We start from the raw sequence: 24,071 nt of genomic DNA, 5'->3' as shown, positions 1-24,071 counted from the left end.
TACACATGGCCATATAGGATTTAACTGCACCACATGGGACTGCACTGCATCATACTGGGCTGTACAGGGTTGTAGTGGACTGTACAGGACTGTGCTGGGTTATACATGACCATATAGGACTGCACTGCACCATACTGGGCTGTACAGGGCTGAACTGGGCCATACTGGAGGGGCCACAACCCTTGTGGACTCTTACCCCTCATCAGCCGAGTCGGGGTCAGGGTGCGGGTCCCACCTCTCCTGTCCCCCCCCAGCCCCATTGCTGCAGCAGGAGCGGGCTCTGCCCTACCAGTACTTGACTTTATTTGTAAACTCTCTTTGGTCAACCAGAAAAACCCAAGAAAAGACTGAAACAACCAAAACAATCCCCATGAAGCCAACTAGGAGAACGGGGTGAAATTAAGTTTCCCCCCAGAAGTGGGACTTTCACAACCTGCAGCAAACCCAAAAGCTGCTGGGGGAGCGCTGCAGTGATGGGTGCTCCCTGGTTGTGGGGAGGAGGAGGCACGTGGGGTAGGGTGGGATAGGGTGGGATGGTCCTACATGGTCCTACACAGGGGGCTCGCTGCAGAGCACGATCTCCAGTTCCTTGCGATAGAGCTTTCCCCCGTCGGACAGGTTCATAATGCTCTTCCTGTAGTTGGTGAGCTGCTGGATGCTCATCTCCTGCAAGGAAGGAAGAGAGGAGGGAGATGGTGGGAGCTGGGAACCCTGTTTCTCCCTGGGGAGCGGTCCCAAGTTGGGGACATTCCCCCCTTCATGGGCTGACACCTGGACCAGCATGTCTGCTGGTCCCTGGGGAGTGTAGACACAGTGGGTGGGAGATAATAGAATCATAGAATCAACCATGTTGGAAAAAACCTTTAAGATCATCAAGTCCAACCGTTCCCCAGCACTGCCAAGGCCACCACTGAACCATGTCACTAAGGGCCTCGTCTACACGGTTTGGGAACACTTCCATGGATGGTGACTCCATCACTGCCCTGGGCAGCCTGTTCCAATGCCTGACCACCCTTTCGGGGAGAAATTGTTCCTAACACCCAGACTAAACCTCCCCAGATGCTGCTGGGAGATGAGAGGATGCACAGGGGGGTCCGGGGGGCACCTGAGCTCTGTCCTGCACTTACTTTCTTATTCTTCTCGTACAGGTCTTTCAAAAGTGCGTCCAGCTCATTCTCATCAATGAAGCCGCTTCCATCCTGGATAACGAGGGAGGAACATCAGCAGGGAGTAGGACACGAGCGAGCCCCATCACCCTGGGCATGGGAGCAGGGGGCACCCTAAACCCTTACCCAGCACTCACACCCCACATCGAAGCAGGGAATTGACCCAACTGAAAACACATAGGTTTGGGTTGGTTTTTTTTTCCCCAAGTTGTATGTATTTGGGGCAGTTTCCTAGGATATGACTCCCTACCTTGTCATAGAAAGCAAAGATGGCATTGAACTCCTCCGAGGACAGCTTCACCCCCTGGGAAGCAGCATGGGACACCAGGGCATGAGGGAGGGATAAGGTGCAAGCAGGGAACAGGATTTAATTTTTTTTTATTATTATTATTATTTATTTTTATTATTTTTATTTTACCTGAAACTTCAGAAGGAAGTTTTCTTGCACAGGCAGAAGTCTGAAAGACAAGAGGGGCCAGGGATGAGCAGGAAGCAGCCAGGAAAAGACACTTTTTAAACCAAAATGAGTCTTGGATAGGACAGGGGGTGATGGTTTAAACTAAAACAGGGAGATTCAGGCTGGATGTGAGGAAGAAATTTTGTACATTGAGGATGGTGAAACACTGGCCCAGGTTGCCTAGAGAGGTGGGGGATGCACCATCCCTGGAGAAATCCCAGGCCAGGCTGGATGTGGTTCTGCACAACCTCATCTAGTTGCTGAAAGCGTCCCTGCTCTCTGCAGCGGGTTGGACTAGATGAGCTTTGAAGGTCCCTTCCAACCCAAACTGTTCTAGGGTTCTGTAACTCTTCACTCCAAAACACAAGCTAATTAAAGAGGAAAACTGTTCTCCTCGGAAGCTGGATCCCCCCCTGTGAGTGTTTCAGGGTGTCTTTCCCTCCCCACTGCTTCCTTCTCGCCACCCATGACCTTACCGGGACATCTCCGAGAGGCCTAGCTTCCCGTCGCCATTCATGTCGAACATCCGCAGCTGCCAGGACAGAAGCAGCACCCGCTCACCATCGCCTCCTCCTCCCCTTCATCCCACACACTGTGCAGTGCTGAGACCCCTGGGGGGGACCCGCCCTGCCCCAGGAGGACCGTGGTCCTCTGGGATGAGGTCCCACTCACAATGGTCTGCGTGTACTCCTGCAGCTTGGGCTCATCGTAGGGCCGGTTCGCCTTCTTCAGCAGGTCTGACAGGAAGCCCTGGAAGGAGAGGGTTGTGCTGGCTCTCCCCATCGCTGGTCACCCCAGCAGTGATGCCCTACCACAAGGAACCCAGCTCAGCCCACCTCCTGCCCGTAGCCCACCTTGAGCTCGTTGGCTTCGATGTAGCCGCTGCGGTCCGTGTCGTACCTGCGCCAAGCCTGCAAAGGAACCATCTTGAACATTGGTGTGGGCTTGTGTCCCATGTTCCCCGCTTACCCCTGTGTACCCCCATAAGCCCCACTTGGAGCTTCTCCCACCACCCTGGCAGAGCAGGCGTCAGCTGTTGGCTGGTAGTGGCCACACCAGTGCCACCTTGGAGTTGGATGCTTTTGTTCAGAGCCACGCGAAGAGTTCAAGTGCTGTTATCCTCCCCCAGCATGCAAAACCAGGCTTTAATATTTAATTGCATCCCCCAATCAAACAATAGCATCCACTTAACCCCCTCCTTGCCATGAGGTGCTCTTCTTTCAGCCATCACCTCCACCCTAGCTTCATTTTCCAAGCACAAGCTCTCCCCTCCCAGGATGCTGCACATCCCACTCCAAACCCCAGCCATGTTTTGGTCCCCATGGGCAATTTCTCTCCCACCCTGCAGATGGGTTTCACCCCATGCAAGGGCACAGCGAGGTTTTGGGGTGGCCCAGAGCAGTGTTGTCTGCTTCAGCACATCCCTTGGGCGCTAAGGGCTGACCACCGCGGACTGGGAATTTACAGAAACAGCTCCAAATCCCTGCAGGTCGCCTCTCCTGGAGACTAGGATGAGGTCCCAGCTGCCCTGAGAGGTGCTGAAGGGATGCTGAGGACGGGGAAAACTCACCACACTCTCCAAAACAGCACCACCTCCCAGTACTGACTTAAAGCCAAGAGTCTGGGGGAGACTGGGAGAGGTTTGGGCAATGGCAGCTCCCAGTTGCATCAGGGAAGCGAATCCCACTGGGAGCCCCGGCACAGCCTGCCCTGCTCACCTCCATGAACTCCGAGCTGGAGCCCACATGCTGGCGGAAACACAGCAGAAAATTCTCCTCCGTGGGCAGGATCTGGGCCAGCTGCGGGGAACACAAGCATCACGGGGAACACAAGCATCACAGGGGACACAAGCACTGGGGGGGACAGGAGCATCAGGGGGGAACAAGCATGAGCACCCCATGGGTCATGGGACCAGCTCCCCTCACCTCTGCCATCTCAATTTTGCCGTCGGCGTTTCTGTCGTACTTGTGCATGAACTCCTTCATCTTGTCACCCAAGTTGTCATTCTTTGAGTCCTGCCAGCAAGGAGAGGAGATGGGAGCATTCATCCCCCCTCCCCATGCTGGTGTTTCCCCTTATTCCCTCCTGGAGGTGCTCCAGTCCTGCTCCTTGGTGCCATTCCCAGAGGAGAAGGGACTGATGTGAGCCAGAACCTTTAGGAAAGAGGGAACAGCGGAAGGAGAAAGCCAGGAGAGGCCCTTACCACACCCGCCCCCTTCCTTGCGCTTTCCAGCTCCTGGAAGAAGTTTTCCAGCTCTTTGCCTTCAATGTAACCATTTCCTGGGGAAGGAAAAGAATACAATAAGACCCCCCCCGGTGTCAGAAGGATGTTTCTGGGGGATGCAGTGCTTGTATCCCTCTGCACGGGGACACGGCTCCAAGGTGATTGTGGCGGCAAAGAAGCTGATGCCAAGTGTGGTAGAAACCTGGTGGTGGCTGAATTTGCAGAGAGCGCCGGGGAGGGGACAGAGCCCTTGACATGTCCTCTGCGCCCAGTTGAAGGGCACATGGGACTTTGTCCTTGTCCCCATCCCCATCCTGGTATTTGGTGCATTTTCTGCATCTGCTACTTTAACTGTGTGGTTTAACTAAATCTCTTCATCCACCTTGAGCATCATCACCCTCAGGCTCTCCAGCACCATCCTCTCCCCGCTGCAATGCAGCGGCTGAGAACAACCCATCCACATCCTATCTGGAAGCACCTGGGAAAGTCCCAGGACACCTTCCTCCTGATGACTGCATCCCAATGGATAAGCATCCCGGGAGGGGATGAAGGGGTCGGGCAATGCCAGGTGCTGGTGTGAACTGCAGTGGGGCTTGGCTTTCTGCCGCCCTTCCCAGGGGCTTTGCTTCTGCAGATGCAGGAGTGTCACAAGCTCTTTTCAATTCAGTTGGGAAATAAAAATCAGCAAGAATTCTGAGCTGGGAAGAAGGATAACACCAAGAAAAGCCACGGCTGGCAGCTGGTGTTCCTCCAAGCAGCAGCTTGGACAGGTCTGATCCATGTCTGTGGAGTGGCGGGGCGCATGGAAAATCCTCTCCGGAGAGCTACGGCTGGTCGATGCAGCTGCACCGTGAAGCCTCCCTGCCATCAAAGGCACCCAGGGAGACACCTCTGGGGCCTTAAGGGAAGCAAGTGAAAGCCCCATCGGAGCTTAAATGCAGGGAAGATTTTGAGTGAGACAGCCCCGTCCGCAGGGGGGTGAACTCCGAGTCCCTATATCACCCCACTCCCATCGGCAGACGAAAGCAGCTGGGGCTGCTGGAGCTCCCACCCGGTGTTGCAGAGCATCATCCTCACCAAGACCACCATCTCCCCCAGCGCCTGAGACCCTCCTCGCCTGGGCACGCGCCCTGCCCGGGAACACAGGCCAAGCTGGATCCGTGCCTGTCTCTGTATTTTGGAGATGATGAAGCACCTCCGAGGGACATGCTGCAGGAAGGCAGCCGGACACCCACCCCAGGAGCTGCCCATTTCCACTGTCTGCCACTGTCCCACCTTCCTCAAGCCCTCAGCTGCTGCAGTGCCAGCACCAGCGGTGACAGGGACAGGCGTGCCGATGTCCCGGGGGCCGCAGGAGGGACCCCGACAGGACGGCCGGGAGGGCACCGAGCACAGGATGAGCTCTGGCTCCAGCAGCACAGCCAGGGATGCTGCGTGATGCAGCTCTCAGGAGGATTTTGATGCCCAAACCCTCTCCCAGGGATGGGGACATGGGGAAGGGCAAGAGCTTTCCCCTGGGCTGCTCATCCCAGCGGGATGAGCCTCCTTCATGGCACCACGGCGCTGGAATAAACCAATTTCCCACCAAAACGATGTTGCTTTTGGCATTCCTGCCACCCACCCCCCCTCCCTTTTGGGGGCTGGCAGCGATGGGGACCGGGAGGTGGCATGCCCAGCTGCGGCTCCGTGGGGAGGTAACATCTCCGCTGGGGACGTGGCCGCTGCCACAGCATCTCCGGGGAGAGGTTTTGTGGGGCTGGGCGAGGGGGACGGAAAGCTCCAGCCATGGGGTGGCCGTTCTCACCCAGACCCTCTGTCACTCCTGTCCTCCAGGGCAGCGGGGTGGCTCTGGGGCCAAGATGGCGGCCGCGCTGTCATTCCTCCCCACCTCCAGGTACCCCAGGTGCCAAGGACGGGTCTGCGCGGAGGGGGGGGCACCCCGGGAAGGGCAGAACCCCCCGACCAGCACGCAGAGGTGACACCAACCCCGAGCGAACCCCTGCTCTCGGTGGATGTGCGATGGACCCAGGGCATCCTCGGGCTCAAGGGCCCATTGGCGGGGGCTCTCGCAGGGCCCGGTGCCGGAGCTCTCCTTCCCTCTCCGACGGGGCGGTCCCGGGCGGTGCAATCGCCTCGCCGGTCCCGGAGCTCCCCACGACGGGGCTGCGCACCGGGGTCTCCGCGAGCTCTACCTCCTCTGGGCTCCCCACGACGGGGTGTCCGGGAACTCTACATCGTGTCCCCGCGGTACGGGGGATGCTCAGCCCGGCGCTCTCCGCGCAGGGGCGGGTAACGGCGGGTCCCCCGCGCCCCGGGACTGACCGTCCGCGTCGAAGTGTCGCCAGACATCGAGGAACTGGGACGCGGTGAGCTCAGCCAGGTGGAGGTGCGGGGCCTGCTGCGGGCCAGCCATCTCCCGCTGCCGCCGCGCCGCTGCCGCCGCCGTCGCCCGTCGCCGCCTTTTATATCCGCCGCAGCCGCCGCCGCCCACCGCCGCCAGGAGGCGCGCTGACCCGGGACAACTGACAGGCACCGGGAACGGGGTGGGGGAGCGGGACAGCGGGATGGGAGGACACACCGGGACAGAGGGACACAGGGGCAGAAGGGCAGGGGAGAGGGGACCGGGACACACCGGGACACACCGAGACAGATGAGAGGGGGCGAGGAGGAGCAGGATCGGGACAGGGACAGCGGGGAAGCGCGGGGAGACCAGGACACCGGGACAGCGAGACAATGGGGAGGGGAGACCGGGACGTACCAGGATGTACCGTGACAGCGGGACACAGGAACACCGGGACACACCGGGAGACCCGGACACCAGGGCAGAGGGGAGGGAGGGGGGACCGAGACAAGGACACCGGGAGGGCGGCGGGGGGGTACAGAACAGGACACTGGAGCGCCGGGACACCCAGACACCGAACAGCAGTACCGCGGGGCGGGAGGGACGACAGGCACCAGGACAATGGGACAACGGCACCGCGCGGGGGTAGGAGGGACCGGGACACTAGCACCGCCATGGGGGCGGGCATCGTGACACCGGGACAGCACCGTGCACTATGAGGGCAGCCCTGCTTGTCCCTGCGTTCTCACCTACCCCTGCTCTATGCCACTCGTCCTGCTGGCGTCACCTACCCCTGCCCAGCGCCATGTATCCCTGTCCTATGTCACCTGCCCTGCCCGATGTCACCTACCCCTGTCCTGACACCTAGCCCTACCTTGTCACCCTGCCCTGCCACCTCCTCCTGGTGCTTGTCACTCCATCCCTCCCCCAAGTCCCTGCATCCCTTCCTAAGCCACCCAGCCCTGTCCATCTTCACCCCCACCCAGTCTTCACACCCATCACATAGCCCTGCCCCTGCCACCACATCTGTGCCCTGTGCCACTGCATCTGTGCACTTTGTCATTGTCCCCCTGGGCTCCTGATGGCAGCTTCACAGATGATGGTCCCAGCAGGAGGAGCAGGGCAGAATCAGTGCCACAGCCACTGAGGGACCATGCGATGGCCACAGAGGGGCTGTCACTCCCAACCCATGGCTGACGTGTGGACATAGAACCAGGACATCACCCCCAGGACATCCCCCCATCTTTTGGAGAAAAACCCAAGGAGCCCTCAGATCAAGGCTTTGCCATCCCTACTGGAGGGTGTATCCTTGGAGAGATGGGAGCAACACTCAGCCCAAAAAGGGACAATTCTCACCCTGGCTCCCAGCTCATTGGGGGATTTTCTTTTCCCAAGTTTTCCCAGATGGCAGGGAAATTTCCAGGCCCAAACAAACAGCCACATGTGAGGTTTGTCACTGGCCCCAGTGCAGCCTGCCCAGGGGAAGTGTTGCCATGGCTACAGGGGGTGAAACTGATAAATCCAGATCCAGCGAGAAGGCTCTGCCGACGGAAGTGCTTTGTTAAAGACGGGAAGGCAGCAGGAAAGTTCAGAGCAGGGATATAATTGGCAGCAGGCAGCTGCTGTGGTACCAGCGCTGGTGCCTCTTAGCTGGGAGAAAAGTGGGTGCTCGGTGCTCCCTGAGTGTCAGGGGGAGCAGGCGTGGAGACTGGAAGGGCCCAGTGCCATGGAGGTGGCCCCAAGCCTCAGCCTAACACCACAGGCAGGATATCTGACTCCGGGCATGAGAGGACAGCTACGCTGAGACAGAGAGCAATGGGAGGGCCTTTGGCTCTTTCCTTCTGCACAACACAGCCTTCAAGCACACACAGAGACACTAAAAGGGTGTACTAGGTATTTAGTTGACATTTCCTGAGGCCTGGCATGGAGATGAGTCTCCAGATCTTCTTTTTCTTATTATTGGAGCATGATTTTCCCCAGCAGAACCCATTTTTTTTCTGACCCCCTCCCTCCAGAGCAAGGTTTTCCTGGGACTGAGGGTGGACACTCACTGCCTCTGCAGGGTTCAAGGACATATCCCCAGGTGTGCTTGGGCAGGGGAGAGAAGGGGCACAGGGGTCCCTATTACTGGTCCACCACACGCTCTGCAGGGAGCAGAGCCCTAAACCCACAGCAAGGATGGCTCTGGGTCAACAGCCCATCACAATCACGCTGCTCCAGGACACCCAATTCTGCTGATGAAGACCCGAAGTTGCTTCAGTTTCGCACCTAGGAGCCTGCCATCTCCCTGCATGGGTGTCCAGGCACAGCCAGCAGCAGGAGGGGATGCTGGAGAACAGGCTGGATGGTTTCCTCCAGCCTTCACTCATGTCCTGGCTCTTAAACCACCTCCTAGCTGCAAACAACCACCAGACTTTGGAGAGAACAGATTATTTCACTGCTTTCAGCGCCAGGCTTTAATTCAGCAACAAACTGAGACCATCTCACTGCCATGCCCTGCATTGCTCCCCCTTGCTCTGCCTATTCAGCATGGCAGGGAACAGTTTAATTGCTTCCAGCATATGAAATCCCTGCAATAAAAACCTAAAGCTTTTGAAAAGAACAAAAAACCCCAACAAAACCCAAACCCAAAATATCCCACCACCACAGCAGAAACACCTTGATTCAACTGCAGGTTTTCAGTAAAGAGAAACCTCTAGGGGAATTTTGATTAGTTGAATCTTAGCCTATGTTCAGCTGCTGAGCTGGGAAAGATAACAGAGTTTTTAAAAGCTTTCTGGTTTGCTTTTATGTAGAAAAGAGTGCAAACATGTGAAAAAAGAGCCTGCGAAAGCAGGCCTTGCAAAGGAAATGGGATGGATCCCACAGTCAGACCTTTTAGGGAGATTGCAGGGTTGTTTCTCAGATAACAGCAGAGATTTTTTCTTAAAAACTCATGGCTGAGGGAACTGGGGGGTTTAGTCTGGAGAAGAGGAGGCTCAGGGGGGACCTTATTGCTCTCTACAACTACCTGGCAGGAGGTTGTAGTGAGATGGGGGTCAGTCTCTTCTCCCACATAATGAGGGACAGGACAAGAGAAAACAGCCTCAAGCTGCACCACGGGAGGTTTACACTGGAGATTAGAAACAATTTCTCCCTGAAACGGTGGTCAGGCATTGGAACAGGCTGCCCAGGGCAGTGGTGGAGTCACTGTCCCTGGAAGTGTTCCCAAACTGTGTAGATGAGGCCCTTAGTGACATGGTTCAGTGGTGGCCTTGGCAGTGCTGGGGAACAGTTGGACTTGACGTTAAAGGTCTTTTCCAACCTGGCTGATTCTATGATTTTATTATATTGTCCAGCCAAGGGTTGGATCAGATGTTTCTCCTCTTGCCATTACCCTTTTATGTGAATCACAGACAAGGGCATCACTAGAACATCTCCATCTTCCCCAGGGGGTGGAAGCAGTAGGACCCCATGACCTGACAAGTTTTCTGTGGATTGATGAGCAAGGAAAAGGAAAGGACTGGCTCATAGAACCATGGCTGTGACAGAGAGAAGGTGGAGCTGTGCCAGCTCTGCCCACACTCAACAGGGCTTCCTTGGGTCCTCCTGCCATGGGTATGGCAGCAAAAGAATGCCTACACTGGTTGCATTCACTAACCAGGCAGCACCTAAGCTTATTGGTACCCACAGTATCAGGAACATCATGCAATTTGGGATTCTTTTTGCACTTTCCAGGATTTTTTTAGCCTTTTATGCATCTTCCAGCTTATCCCTATGACCACAACAACTTGAATTTCAGTAGTAAGTAAATGGCACAGAATACAGAAATGAAAGAAAGATGAGGTTGTCTCAAAATCTACTAATTTCAGCCATGGATGCTGCCAGAAAGCAGCAAGAGCACTAAATAAAAGGCACAGCACCAAAGAAACCATGTCCTGCCTCCAGCACAGATGACCTGCTGCACTGGCACCACCACAGCCCATCATTTCAGCTGCTCAAGCATTAGTTGTAACCCTTTGGTCCTCCAGGGTTTTTCCTCCCCCCCCAAGAGTTCCTCAGCTTAGTGAGATCAGCAAGAAATACCTGTGCAAAGCACTAGGGAAATGCTGGTCCTGCTGATGCTGAGCTTCAAGCACTGGTCCTTTGGGACTGCCCTTCAGCATGGGGGTTTAGATACAGGGGTATAGCCAAGGAACTCCTTCCTTCCTAACCCATGGTATTGGCACAGCAGACAAAACCAGTTTCAGGAACAGGGCAGGTTTTATTCCTCCCAGTTTCTCCCTCCCTGCCTGGCATCACTGTATGTCAGCATTTTGAAACGCATTAGAGGTAAAAAACACCTAACAGTTGGATTAAGATATCTCCAAAGCCAGATGACTCCTTTCTACCCCTAAAGCATGGCAAGACCCCTTCCAAAGTGCCCAGGGTATCTTCCCTTTCATTTACATGGATAAAATCAGGATGTACATGCAGAGTTTGAGCCATACAAGTTGACTTTGCACAGCAGAAAGAAGAGCCCTCAAGTGTTTAAGAGCTGAAATGCTATTTAGAAAATAGTTCTTTTAAACCAGGCACAATTTGCCAAAGATTTCGTCACAGGGCAATGTTCAGGCCAAGTTTCCAGCTGTAATTAAGCTGTATTTGGGTACAAGTGCATGGTACAGTTTCTACACTCTGCCTCTGGCACAGCTGGAGCAGACCTGGCAGACCAAAAGCAGGTGCTGAGCTCCTCATCAGCTCAAGAGCAGGTGTTTTGGATGCTTCCCTTCACATTGCAGTCCAGCCTGACTGGATAATGAATGCAGGCTGCTTAAACCCCAGCCTCAGCTACTCTGCCTGCTCTCTAGCTGCACAGCTGCCCTCCACTCATACTTGAGATACTCTGTATTTACCAAGTGTTAAATGAATGTGAAGCACCATTTTCTAGGAAGGGCAAATTATTTGCTCTCTCTCTACCCTGTAACAAGCCCATACTGGGAACAAGTCTGAAAAAGGAGCAGGTAGAAGTGGTTCCTTCTTGCCCTGCACATCTGCCACTTTTCATATTTCACTGCTTTTGCAGCCACTATTGAAGAGCACTTCAGTGCTGCTAGATCTGAAAAGCTTCATGGAAGAAAGAGCTGGGCTTTCTTTCCCTTCGCATATTACCACCAAACCTCTGATCCCTGAGGCAATCTTGACAGCCAAACCCACCAAATGGAAAGAGCTGCTGTCTCAGAGGGTTCCTCCAAGTGCCAGGAGCTGCCAACCAAGTGACTGGGCCAGTGAGTAGAGCACAGGTGAGGAATACTCCTTCACAAGTCCTCAAGACGAGTCTGGGCAGATTCTTGTCAGGTCTGAGCACAGGTAGCCCTGCCCAGAAGAGGAGGGAATAGGGCAGCCAACCCAAGGTTTCTCATGTATCTGAAATGCTTCCATTTAATGGAAAACACATATGGCACAACTCTGTTCCTCCTGGAGGCAACATCTGCACTGTTAATACAACAGCTCACACTGGTAATTGCAGCATAAGGGCTTTGAGCAAATACCCATCTGGAAAAAAAGTCACCAGGCCACAATGTCTTTTTGTGCCTGGAGCCGAAGAAATGTCATGGAAGGCTGAAGGCTGTGATGGAGGGCAAGTATCAGTGGTAAACAACTGATCAGCGAAATTTAGAAAGGCAGATTGGAGCTCTCCATGACCAGTTAGGTGTCTTCAGTTCAGACCACTGTGCCAGCTGAGAACATTTAGCTATGACAGTGATGGGCTTTACAGAGATCTCCAAGATAAATGAGGGGGAAAAGGTTACCTAATAATTACAGTCACTGTTTTACACCCAGCTGCATCCACAGCTCAGCTTGACCTTTGGGGAACAATGAATAATGCACTGTTCTGGTGCTATTCACCTTTCCTTGATAGACCATCACCACCCTGGTAAAAGAGAGCATGGTGGCCTCTCCTGTTTGTCTTTTACTCACTGCTAGGCTCAATTTCTTCATGTAAGTGGACCAGGATAGTCACAAAGATATCATACCTGTTCCAAAATTATCCCCACTGTAATTTCACATCACTAAACCCCACAAACCATTGGTGTTCCAACACAAACCTGGTGCTTCAGGGCTTGCAGCAGGGCAAAGCTGGGGTGAAACACCGGATCAAACTGATCTCTGCCTTGAGACACCAAAAGGTAACTGGTATCCAGTGCAAGTGGCCCAAGCTGCTGATCTCCAAGGCATTCAGAAACAGAAGGAACAAAACCGGGCCAAGCTGAACCTGGATCCTGTTTCCAGCTTGGCCACGTTTACATGGTGCATGGATAAGTCATGCTGCTTTCACCCCCTTTAAATAGGGGCAACAAGGCTGGAAATGGAGCAGAGAGGTGTGAAGGCATGCTGGCAGCAGGATCTGACAGCCAGTCATGAAGAGCCAAGGAGAAAGTAAAGAGAGGGCTTTTGGGGGAGACCTTCTGGGATGGAAAGGGAACACCACCCCACACATGGGCAAGCAGCATTTTCCCAAGCTGGAAAAATCACCTGCAATTATAGAATCATTGAATGGTTTGGTCTGGAAAGGACCTTGAGATCGCTTAGTTCCAATCCCCTGCCATGGGCAGGGATGCCTCGCACTGGACCATGTCACCTAAGGCTCTGTCCAACCTGGACTTGAACACTGCCAGGGATGGGGCACTTACCACTTCTTTGGGCAACCTGTGCCAGGGCCTCACCACCCTCACAGGAAAGAGCTTCTTATATTTAACCTGAACTTCCCCTGTTTAAGTTTAAACCCATTACCCCTTGCCTGTTGCTGCAGTCCCTGATAGAAGAATCCCTCACCTGCTCTGCAGCATGGCTTGTATCCAGGTCTTCACCCAAAACTCAGTCTTTTTGTGGTCTTCCACTGGCTTTAGATCAGGCCCTACCAAAGCATGCTCAGCAGGCACCAAGCCCTGTGACCAACTCTTAACCCAGACATGGCATAGGGCGAGCAAACACTCAGGGCAAGAGGATGCTGCGCTGAGAGAGGCAGTACCATGGGCAAGAAACACCAAACAGCTCTGCAGTAGAATGATGGGGAGCTGGAACTCACAGCATCAAGGGGCTCATTACTGATGTGGGTTTGGGAATCTGCCAGAGGTCCAACTCCGTTTAAGTCCTAGAAAGCCATTTTGGTCACTGGCTACTAACAAGGGGATCAGTCTGGCAAAATGCAAAGCAAACCTCTGCACCTGAGCAGTTAAAGCACAAGGACAAAGATCAACAGGCCTATTCAACATCAGACAACAGTCTCACCAACAGCTCTCTCCAGCATTTGCTAATGTTCACACATTAGGATATAGATGACAAAAGGCTGGAGGTCACAGAGGGTTTGTGCTTTCCCCCAGTTTGCCAAGGAGGCGTGTGACCAGTTTCTGCAAGGCTTCAGCCCGGACCACCGAGATGTGCAGCACTTCCTCATGGTTGGCTTTCTCTTGGCTGTTGTAGCTCATCACCACTTTATTGGTGATGAGGGAGATCCCAAGGACTCGGAGGCCACAGTGCCTGGCTACAATTACTTCTGGGATGGTGCTCATGCCTATGGTAGGAGAGAAAAGGACCAGGATGAGTCAGGATTTCCACCAAACCAAGATCTCTCCAAGGCTGCACACCACAATCCTACCTACAGCACATGCCTTTGTCTCATATACCTCCAGCTCTCTAATTCTGAGCTATGTAATATCCAAAGGCTGCAATAGCTGTAGCACTACAGTTAAAATCCTGCTCAGCTCGAGAAACCTCACACATTTGATTCCTGCGCGCTACATCTCTCTCCCAAGACGTGAGAGACTGCTTGCAGCCTTGTTAAGAGAAGTACTGATGTGCTGTGTCATTTGGCTCTTCCTCAGCTAAAAATACCATCACAAATAAGCCTTTGTGGGAAGCTGAGCTCCCTTCCTCAATGAATCTGCAGATATTAATGACCAAGCTTTCACAAGCCAGGTGAAAGAGGCTGGAGGAATCATACGGATCTTGTGAGATACCCTCCCCATACCCAGTCCTGCGTCCAGCTCTGGGGCAACAACACAAGAGGGACATGGAGCTGTTGGAGCAAGTCCATAGGGGGCCATGGAGATGCTGCAAGGGCTGGAGCAGCTCTCCTCTAGAGACAGGCTGAGAGAGCTGGGCTTGTTCAGCCTGAAGAAGAGAAGGCTCCTTAAGGGGAGACCTTAGAGCAGCTTCAGTGCCTAAAGAGGCTACAAGAAACCTGGAGAGGGGCTTTGGACAAGGGCCTGTAGGGACAGGACAACAGGGAAAGGCTTTAACCTGACAGAGGGGACACTGAGATGAGATCTTAGGCAGAAGGTCTTCCCTGTGAGGGTGGTGAGGCCCTGGCACAGGTTGCCCAGAGAAGCTGTGGCTGCCTCACCCCTGGCAGTGTTCAAGGCCAGCTTGGATGGGGTTTGCAGCAACCTGGTCCTAACGGAAGGTGTCCCTGCCTGTGACAGGGGGTTGGAACTGGATGATCTTTAAGCTCCCTTCCAAGCCAAACCATTCTAGGGTTCTACGATCTTCTTACCTTCCATGTACGCAGTTGGGAAGATATCCCTAATTACCATCCCCAAACAATCAATACTTACAGAGGGTTGCTTTGTAGAGAAGGGACACAAAGAAAATCTTTAGTATCAGCATTTAAAAAAAAAATAAATAGAATATGACTATTTCAGATTGGCTCCACTCGGTCCTGCTGAAGTTGAGCCATCTCAGCATGGCAAATAAACACAACATCACGCTCGGATCCCTGTCCTGGGCAGCTATAAGCATAGGGGCTTTCTGCAGATCCACCCTAGGAGCTGCACTAAGCCACTGCAGAACTAAGCAGAAACACAGAGCTCATTTCTCTAGGCCCAGGAGACTTAGAGAGCCAAAGATTGAAGAAACTCAGTGTTGAGCAGAATTGTTCAATTCATGTGCCCAACCAACCCTACCAGACTAGGCATCTTACCTACAGCATCTGCTCCCAGTGCCTGCAGCACACGGCACTCCGCAATGGTTTCATAGGAGGGACCAGCCAACTGGCAGTACACTCCTTCTCGGGTGAAGCTCACAAAGCCCAGCTCCTGAGCACTTTCCATTGCCAGGCCAAGCAGGTCTTGTTCGTAAGCGTCTGACATGCAGGGAAACCTCACTCCAAACCTGCAAGTCAGGAAAGGGCACAGCCATGAGATATTGCTACTGCTACCTTCCCTCCATCAGAGTTCAGGGATGCTCATCTTCTAGAGAAGAGGGAAATGTAAAGGGCAGACCTGCCATGGATGCAATCTCTCTCATTCCAGCCTCATCATCAGGTAATTCTGCCATCATGGCATTCCTGCTAGATCTAATCACTTGAGACCCTCAATGCACAGAGGTTATGACTGTCGGAAGGTCTGGCACTGCTTTCCTACTGCACCAACCCTGCTGTAATGGTCTTCCCAAAGACTTCCATCTCCAGGGAGCGCTGATGGCTAGTTCTCTCTCCTTAGTAACTCCCCATGGTGGCTTTTAAACCTCGTTTGTCAGACAGTTGCTGCTCTTTGCTTCTCCTCCACAAGAGACTCTGTAAGACAGGGTCCCTGTAGCATCAAGGCGCCAGAAACAGTCCAGTGAGAGGGTTTGAGCAGGGCCTGATGGAGCATCAGTTATCACATTTAGGGATGATGGCAGCAGGCAGCTTCTTAACCAGGCTTACAACCAGACATGCCCTGTACCACAGCAGCAAGACCTGTCCTGTCCCCACACTGACAAACTTGAAACAAAGAATTGGATGCACTGGACAAATCAGATGAAATTCGAATCTTTCCCCTTTACTGTTCACATTAGACCAGTTGGAAGGGACTTCAAGGAAAGATTTTCTTTGGAAGATGAACCAAGTTTCTTAGTCAGAAAATATATCCCAGGAAAGAGCATCCGATTCTGCGTTTGGTTCCTGGCATAGCAAAATCACACCAAGCATAAGTTTGGACAATCCTTTAGGATAGAAGTACAATTCAATTCCCCATTTGAGATGCCCATCCAGAGCATGCATCCATCCTGTAGGTCTTACATTGCACTTGCCAGCCCCAGAGAACGGGTATAGGATACTCAGCAGAGTGTCAGATGGTTTTAGATGTCTGTGTTTAGACAGCAGCATCCCATTTGGAGTGTCATCCCTTGTAGGGAAAAGGAAAAAGAAGCACACGTTGGAGCTCCAAAACCATATTTTAGGTAGCCTCCATATTGTGCTTCAAGGCTGGGTCTTTTGCTTCCTTTGGGTCTTAAGATGACAGCTCAGTCCTGCTCATGACTGAATCCTACAATTGATGCAAGGCGAGCAGAAGTAGATGGCAAAGACTGGCATGCTGCTGCTAAGGAAATCTGGAAAAGAAGCTCCTAGCCACGTTCACCAACTCAGTCCCATAGGAGTGGACCAGTCCCTCATCTGGGTTATTAAATCTCCTGCTTGTTTCCATGTTCTTCCAGCTAAATGTTTAGGGCAGTAGGTGGCTTATTTTATGTTTATATGAATTAAGTATTACATAAACAAAAATCAAACTTTCCCATTTGGTCTCAGGTAGTAACTACTCATAACCATGAAAATAGCTTCTCTTTCCTGAAGGATGGCCAGCAACATAGAAGCCAATCTCCAGCTCATTAAAGGCAGTCTTCAGATTCTTGCAGTACATTCCCTTTCCATTTCACATTGCCTCTAGTTTGTCATGCTTAAACCCTTCCTGGTAGCTGAGCTGGACTGGATTTTAGGAGAAGTTTGCTCTGCTAAAGCTCTGCAATACTTTGAAAGCTGATTCACAACGACCTTTTGCCCATTTTGGTCAGCAGGACAAAAGTCACCTTCCACACCACTGCAGTCTTCCTTTGAATGCTGTCCAGGTGCAATTGACTGGCATTTCTTCTCCTGTTCCACAGCTATTATGCAAGTCCAGACAGCTTTAAAAACTCCTCCATGTGGCCTCTGTGCTTTTGATCATTCTTTCCTTCAAACCACACCAATACCTATGAAGATGTAAAGATGAGCCTCTTCAGATGGGTGTTGTCCTCTTGACATCTGAATCACAGAACTGTGTTTATCTCTGAGGCAGTTGCTAGCACCTTTCATATTTCTTCAGAAGCAGGAACCAGGTCTGGCATTACATCCAGAAGGAACTAATTGTAATGGGAAGCCAGACAGACCACCTTGTTCTTGGCCAGAACTTTTTGGAAAGATCCCAGGATGGTCCAGATGCCTGTCCTGTAAAGACATTCTTTTTTCAAATGAAGGCAGCAACCCAACAACAGATTTGACCATCTCGTTATTTAAGCTCACTCTTTCCTCATAAACTACCACCTCCTTCACCCATCCTCTGACTTCAAACACCTGGCTTTCATGTGGCTTCTCTCCTTCCAGCTTGTTAGGAAGTAATTCTTCCTACTCTTATCACCTTTTCACAGTCCAGCTTCTTTCTTTCCTTCTATAAGGCTCTTGATAGCCTTGGATCTTTACTGCTTCAATGTTGACTCCCCTGACATTTGATGTACTCTCCTTTCCTCCGCCTCAGTCTCCAGTGGATGCGCCCTCATCCTCTTTTTAGCCCCATACAAGTGCCAAGGGGCTTCTTTTTGTAAACACTGGTCCATCTGTCCCCTCCCACTGCTATGACCTTGCTGGTACTGGTTGCCTTCCACCCTACCAATCTGAAAGGTGCCTTTGAAAGAGATTTTAGGATAACAGATTAATTCTGGCAGGGATCTCAAGGTCACCTAGTCCAACCTTCTGCTCTAAGCAACTTATGTCTGGTGGCAACAGCAGTCCAGGGCTGAGGATGTGCCACAAGACCCTCTGTGCCCCATCCATAGGGTAAAGATCCTACTACATAGCTACTATACGAAACCTGATTTCCCAGCTCAACCAGCAGCAGGTCACTCTCAGATCTAGAGGTCTCTTTAAGAAACTGCCAAGACAACCACCTCACAGACTGATGCCTTCAGTGAATACATGTTAACAAACACAGCCCAGTTTAATGACCTGGCTACAAAACTGGTTATCAGGATATTTAGAATTGTTATCTATGCTCTGAGATCAGGTTACTGCCTGGCCTTTCTTGTATCAGTTCCATCACACCAGAAATGGCTGTTGATAAATGCAGGCTGGAGACTGCAGTTCAGACTGCCCAATTACGAGGAGTTAGCACAGAGAGGGACTGACAAGAAGAGACAGAAGCAGGTCTCTACAGCAGATGGTACAGCTCACCACGTCAGGAGAGGGATCACAAGCCTTCTTTCAGAAAACAAAACCTTCTGGAGGCTTGTTTATAAATTCCTTAGAGGCTTGTAAGAGTAAGCAACAGCAAGGAAGGGTGCATGGGGATGGCAGGGGTGGTGACACAGCACACACACCTACTGCTTTTGCTTTAACTTTTCCCTTGTGGGTACCCAGAGCCACACTCTTCCTCTCAGTAAATACTTGCCAGCAGACACAGCTGGCAGTCCTAACCTGCAGCCAAAGGAAGAAAGGATTAGTTGGTAACAGAGCTGATGCATTCTTACCTCTCATCATTTGGCCCACGCAGTGGATTCTGTCCTCCTAAGCCAAACATGCTGATGTGATCCCTAATGAACATGATGTCCCCCACTTGGAAACTGGGATTCAGTCCCCCAGCAGCATTCGTGACAATCAAGATTTCCACCCCCAGGAGAAACAAGACCCTGATGGGAAAAGTAACCTGAAAGAGCCAGAGGCATATATGCCATGAGTATCACGATTAGTAGACAGCTACTGCTACATCAGCATTATCACAAGTGGGCAGCATATATGATGCAGAGAAGGCTTTACATAAGGCTATGAGAAGACAAAACTTTCTCCAATTTTAAATATTCCTCTAATTTTAATAGAAAGAATTTTAGTGTTTTTTAAACATACTAATACCTGATTTTTAAAGGATAACCATTAAAATTCAAGCCCACATTTCCTACAGTTGCATTAAGGTCAAATAAACATGGTACAAAAAAACCCAAACAAACCACCAACCAAAACCAAACCAAAACCCTAATATGCAGATAGTTTTTCCTTGCTGCCAAGGTATTGCAGAAATCAAGCCACTGTGCTGACCGAAGTAACTACCTATGTACATGGACTTGCGCATAACTAGTTCAACTCAATACTACAGGTCAATACTTTGAGTGTAATTGATAAACCAGCTTTTTACAGCACTGATGTCATTTTACAGAACCATAAAGGTTTCATTAATTTCATTCTATTCACATAAGTTCACTTCACTGATCTGCTTATACAAAATTAAGAAACAATTGGGAAGTGGAAAAAAAATGAGAAGTTTGGTTTCAAGAAATCAAGAAGGAATCAGGCTACCTGCTACCTTGAAAATGCTAAAGGAGCTATGTGCAGAAATATTTCCTAACTATGGACATCCCTTCCTTAAGAAATGAGTTAATTTTAATTGACAAACATGTCTTGATAAACCTAGTTTTGTATCAAGTGCATTTAAAATAGTTTCTCCTCCAACGCCAAGAAGCTGAGTGGTACCAAGTATTACAGTTTATATCTGAATGCAAACTGACCTCAGCCACAAGTAAAATCTCAAAGCTACCAAAATAAAAAACCAAACAAAACTATCAGCCAGTAAATCGAGATTATTGTGTATATTAATCTGGCTTGTCTGATATACCATTTTCCCCTAAAGTATAGCAGGGCTAGCCACTCTGCATGGCTGCACAACATCAGCTTCACCTAGCAGAAGCTGCCTACCTCTTGGTTTGAGCTCCCAGTTTTATTTTTTGAGGAAAAATCTCAAATCTAAGCATGATTACAAGAGCAATGTAAGTTCATTGCAAGAGCTAACCTCCTGCAGCTAGATATCAAAGCAAGCAGTCCCTTTTGCATCTTTTGCAGCACATCCCCCCCTGCATGGGTGATTTAAAGGAGAACTCACCATGCTGACAGAGTACCCTTCATAATAGTGGAAACGTCCCTGCATACACACACAGGTCTGTCCATTCAGCTCCCCAAACACCAACCTGCCAAGATGCCCTGCAACTGGAAATTAATATTGCCATTTCAGTTACAGGTCTCAAGGTCTTGACTTTAGAAGTATTTGTCAGTTGATGATTATGCATTACAGCAGGGCTAAGAGCTGAAAGTCAAATAAATATCACAGCACAGAAATACATATTTTAATTTTTTTACTGTGAACACACATTTCACCAGAGACACTGGTTTGCAGACCAATGCCAAGTGGTGCACATTGACTAATCTCTCTGTAAGGCTGTTGCAGGCTGCTGATGCATGGGATTCTGATGCCTTGGGATGTACTAACCAGTGCTTCGTGGGAAGTGAGGGATGTCCTCATACAGAAAGACTGTCTTGTTATTCAACACATCCGCCAGACCTCCTAGTCCAGATCCACAGATGATGGCAGTCTTTGGGCACTGGGCAGTGTGGGCATGCAACCAATCTGCTGTTTCCTTACACACCTCATAGCTATTTCTGCAGAAAGAGAACAGGTCAGTGGGGCTATCAAGCCATCCAAAGAACAAGCTCCAAAGGATAATATTCCTAGAAAGGTGCAAAGAAAAAGAAGTTTCATTAAGACTAAAATAATAGGGAATTCGTTGCCATTACTGAAGAGGTTTCACTTTTCATCTCACATTTTACCCCTGGCCACAGGCAAGCATTTGAATCCTCTTTACTGGTTTCATTCTATAGTGCTTCCTTTCCGGGCTGGTACCACATATCAAACATCCACCTTCTCAAACCCTTGGGGTTTCAGTACAGAAGGCTAAACAGATTTTTTTCATCTTCTTGCACAGGGTGGGTGGTGGGTCACACTCACAGTCTAATCTTTGTCAAGAGGCTCAATGACATCAGCTTATGTCAAAACAAGTGAAAACCAGGAATTTGTGCTCCTGGGCTTATGCTGTCTGGTTTAAGAGGGGGACTGCTCAAACACCTTGGCAAAAAAATGTCTTATCCAGCACTAAGGCACATTGCTAGAAAGCAGGATAGAAGTTGGCATTACACTGCCAAGGGAGACAACTTCAATTTTTAGGCCTGTTAGTCCAGTATGCATCAGATGCATTAATCAGTTTTGAAATCCAATCAATAACAGAATAATCCCATAATCCTGTTTCCAATAGGAAAATCTAGATACTTCCAAAAGGCAACACCAAGTTTGATTGCAAACTCTCCTCAAAAGCAAGGGCAGCGACAGCATTTCTTGCTAGTCACTCAATCATTACCACTGATGAGTAGAATTAATGACTGTATATGGTCAGAGTGAACCAACACAGGTAAGGGGAGCATGTTCTCTATACAAAAAGCTGATTTGCTTATTAAGGGGTGAGAGAATCAGATATTTCAAGGCTGAAGGTGATGTAAAACTGACTGGAGATGCTGATAAGCTGTCACTTCATGAATGTTTCTTTTTTTTTGGAATTGAGTTTGTTTCCAGAGCTGCAAACCTTGGTCATGTTGCGATTCTGCTGTCTGCAGCCTTACAGCACATATAGGAAAGCTGTCAAAGGGCTGCGCCACACCCCAGGAGGTCTCAGACCACTGATGGAGGGGATCTGACTGTCAGTGTGCTGCTGGTTCCTCTGACTGAAGTATCAGCTATTCAAATAAAGGACCTCAATTCTACTCTTGTTTTTCTTTCTTTATACTGACAAGGCAGGTAATTATTGCACAGGCTTCTTTAGCTAGGTGTTTTTTCATCTCCTAGATGTCTAGCTCCTGCTGTAAGTCCTGTCCAATGCCTGATACATCAAACTTGGGCTCCTTGTTACAAATTACAATGTTAAAAATACCTGAGTATGTCATAAACCTGCAATCCAGTGAGAAGAAATAACTTCCATAGCCATCACAAAATGAAGAGTCATACTTAGCTGAACCACTTGTCAAAGGAAAGCCTGGAAATGAGGAAGTTTATTTAGCATAACATGTTGTTGAATTTGCCAAGTGTATGAGCAGCTCCTGAAATAAGCAAAAGCTAGGGAAATGACATTAACACAGCCTGCACTTAACTAACTATATTATCCCTTCCTCCCAGACAAAAGCTCTAAGAGTTTTACATACATTAATGAATGATTCCCACCAATTTCACTGCTGAATAACTGTCATCCTTACTTAGAAATTAGAGGGAACCAAGAGAATTTAAATGTAACATCTGAGCTTTTGATGTACCTGCAGCAGGCATGAGAACAGAACGAGGTCACCAGGATCTGCTCCTCCTCCTGATCAGTACTTTTTAAGGTGCATACGCCTTTGCAAAGTAACATTAAAGAACAGATATTATTCCCAGAAATTTTAGAAGTGTGGGATGAATCCCATTCAATGCCTGCTGAAGACATTGGGATTGACTGAGCTGTGCCAAGTTTCAGGGAAATATCTTTCCCTTCTGAACAGATGATGTTAAAATATTTCTTAACCAAAGCAGTAGAACTGCAGCTCTGTGTCACTCTCCCTGCTTGAAAGGAGCTTCAGCAGGCAGGCAGGGGCCTTGCAGAGCCCTCTCCATCCCAAAGACTTTGGACACATCAGTGCTGAGAGCACGGTGATGCCAAAAATCACCTGCAGTGCCCTGCTTGCACTACTTAGTTTTCAGAAATCTTCCGGATGCACGGCATCAAAGGGAACTCGCAAGCACAGATAATTCCTGAATGCGAAGGAGATACCTGCTGCTCTGCAGGAACAGAGGGGGAGTTTGACCTGTCAGTCACCAAATGCAACATTTAGCCTGGAAATGCAAGAGTCTGAGGTTTATGCAAGCTTTTTGACAGCCTGAATTAATACATGTAGCACAAAGCCCCCTATAGCTCCTCCATCTCCAAGAATGCACACCTCATAATAGTGCTTGGTTCAGATTAAATCACAGGATGAGCTGAAAACACAATCCCCTTTATTGTGATTGCTGTCATCCACTAGAGAAACACATCTGCTGCAAAACACAGGACTGTCACCGATGACAGATCTTTTACGGCATAAAAAAACCCATCCTCATTGTGCTTCCAGAATGGCTGAAAGCAAATCCACGTAAAAAGCAGACATATCCAAACAAAGAAATCAAGCATTATGTTTCAGAGGGGCATACCACCACACATATGTGCAGTGTATGTCTCTCCACACCACCATATTTACCTCTTCTGGAACATAAGCTTTCCCAAGGTCACCTGCTCTGTGCCATATTGCATAATACCAGCACCTGACACAGGCAGACAGCCAGACTCCTCCTCAATAAGAAGATGTTTACTTCTGAGCAGCCTTGTTTGACATTTATTGAGTGCCCAGTAGGAAGAAGAGGAAAATAAGGTGAGGAAAAGTGATGCAATTTCACCAGCCCCTTCCAGCTTGGATGTCTGTGCATCCCCTGTTTCACAGCACCTTACCTGTCTTCCTCAGCATAGGCCATCCTCCTCCTCCCTCGTTAATCAAAAGAAGGGGATGGTTGCTGGAACTAGAGCTGCAGGGGTTTATTTGACCAAAGAGCTGAAGCCCCTTGAACCTGCAGGAGCTGCTGCTGTTTCTGGTGGTGAGGCAGGGAGGTGTGTCCCAGCTTCTCTCTGCTTTCCCCTAAGCATCTTTAATCCCTGGGTAGGAGGGGCATGTTCAGGACATCTGCTTTTCTGGTTTCACCCCTCCTGACACATGTGCTCCAGAGCTCTGTAGAAAGCTTACATGCATGCTTTACAATGCAGATTAAGACTGGAAAGTTCACATGTGCACACACAACTTTGCAGCAGCCACCCAGAGAGGAGCAGCTGACAGTGGATCTGCACAGATTTGAACATGCTTGCAACAACTGGGAACCAGCCAGCAACAGGAGTCACCTGCTCCTTTGCAAGTCAAACCTCTGGGAGCATGGTGAGAGCTCTGCCTGATGACCTGTTCCAGCTACTAGTGCACCGAGACACTTCCATGGC

The 24,071-nt window shown here is 50.3% G+C and overlaps 2 protein-coding genes across 2 annotated transcripts; both read right to left on the bottom strand.

The window, feature by feature from the left end:
* Nucleotides 1–279: 279 nt before the first annotated feature.
* CALB2 (calbindin 2) lies at nucleotides 280–6,326 on the bottom strand. Its single transcript, XM_030511803.2, has 11 exons — nucleotides 6,170–6,326; nucleotides 3,827–3,903; nucleotides 3,549–3,638; nucleotides 3,342–3,422; nucleotides 2,478–2,534; nucleotides 2,296–2,373; nucleotides 2,100–2,155; nucleotides 1,585–1,624; nucleotides 1,417–1,470; nucleotides 1,128–1,199; nucleotides 280–666 (listed from the first exon to the last, which is right to left on the bottom strand). Exons 1-11 carry the CDS (start codon nucleotides 6,258–6,260, stop codon nucleotides 550–552), a joined length of 813 nt encoding a protein of 270 aa, XP_030367663.1. The 5' UTR covers nucleotides 6,261–6,326; the 3' UTR covers nucleotides 280–549.
* Nucleotides 6,327–13,504: 7,178 nt separating this feature from the next.
* PNP (purine nucleoside phosphorylase) lies at nucleotides 13,505–23,669 on the bottom strand. The gene is made up of 6 exons (XM_030512656.1): nucleotides 23,538–23,669; nucleotides 20,471–20,640; nucleotides 20,087–20,190; nucleotides 18,687–18,862; nucleotides 15,130–15,320; nucleotides 13,505–13,722 (listed from the first exon to the last, which is right to left on the bottom strand). Exons 1-6 carry the CDS (start codon nucleotides 23,558–23,560, stop codon nucleotides 13,505–13,507), a joined length of 882 nt encoding a protein of 293 aa, XP_030368516.1. The 5' UTR covers nucleotides 23,561–23,669.
* Nucleotides 23,670–24,071: the final 402 nt, after the last annotated feature.

This window comes from Strigops habroptila, chromosome Z, assembly GCF_004027225.2.
Source record: "Strigops habroptila isolate Jane chromosome Z, bStrHab1.2.pri, whole genome shotgun sequence".
NCBI lineage: Eukaryota > Metazoa > Chordata > Aves > Psittaciformes > Psittacidae > Strigops > Strigops habroptila.
The sequence above is the reverse complement of the archived record's forward strand: the minus strand, read 5'-3'. Positions and strand labels throughout refer to the sequence as shown.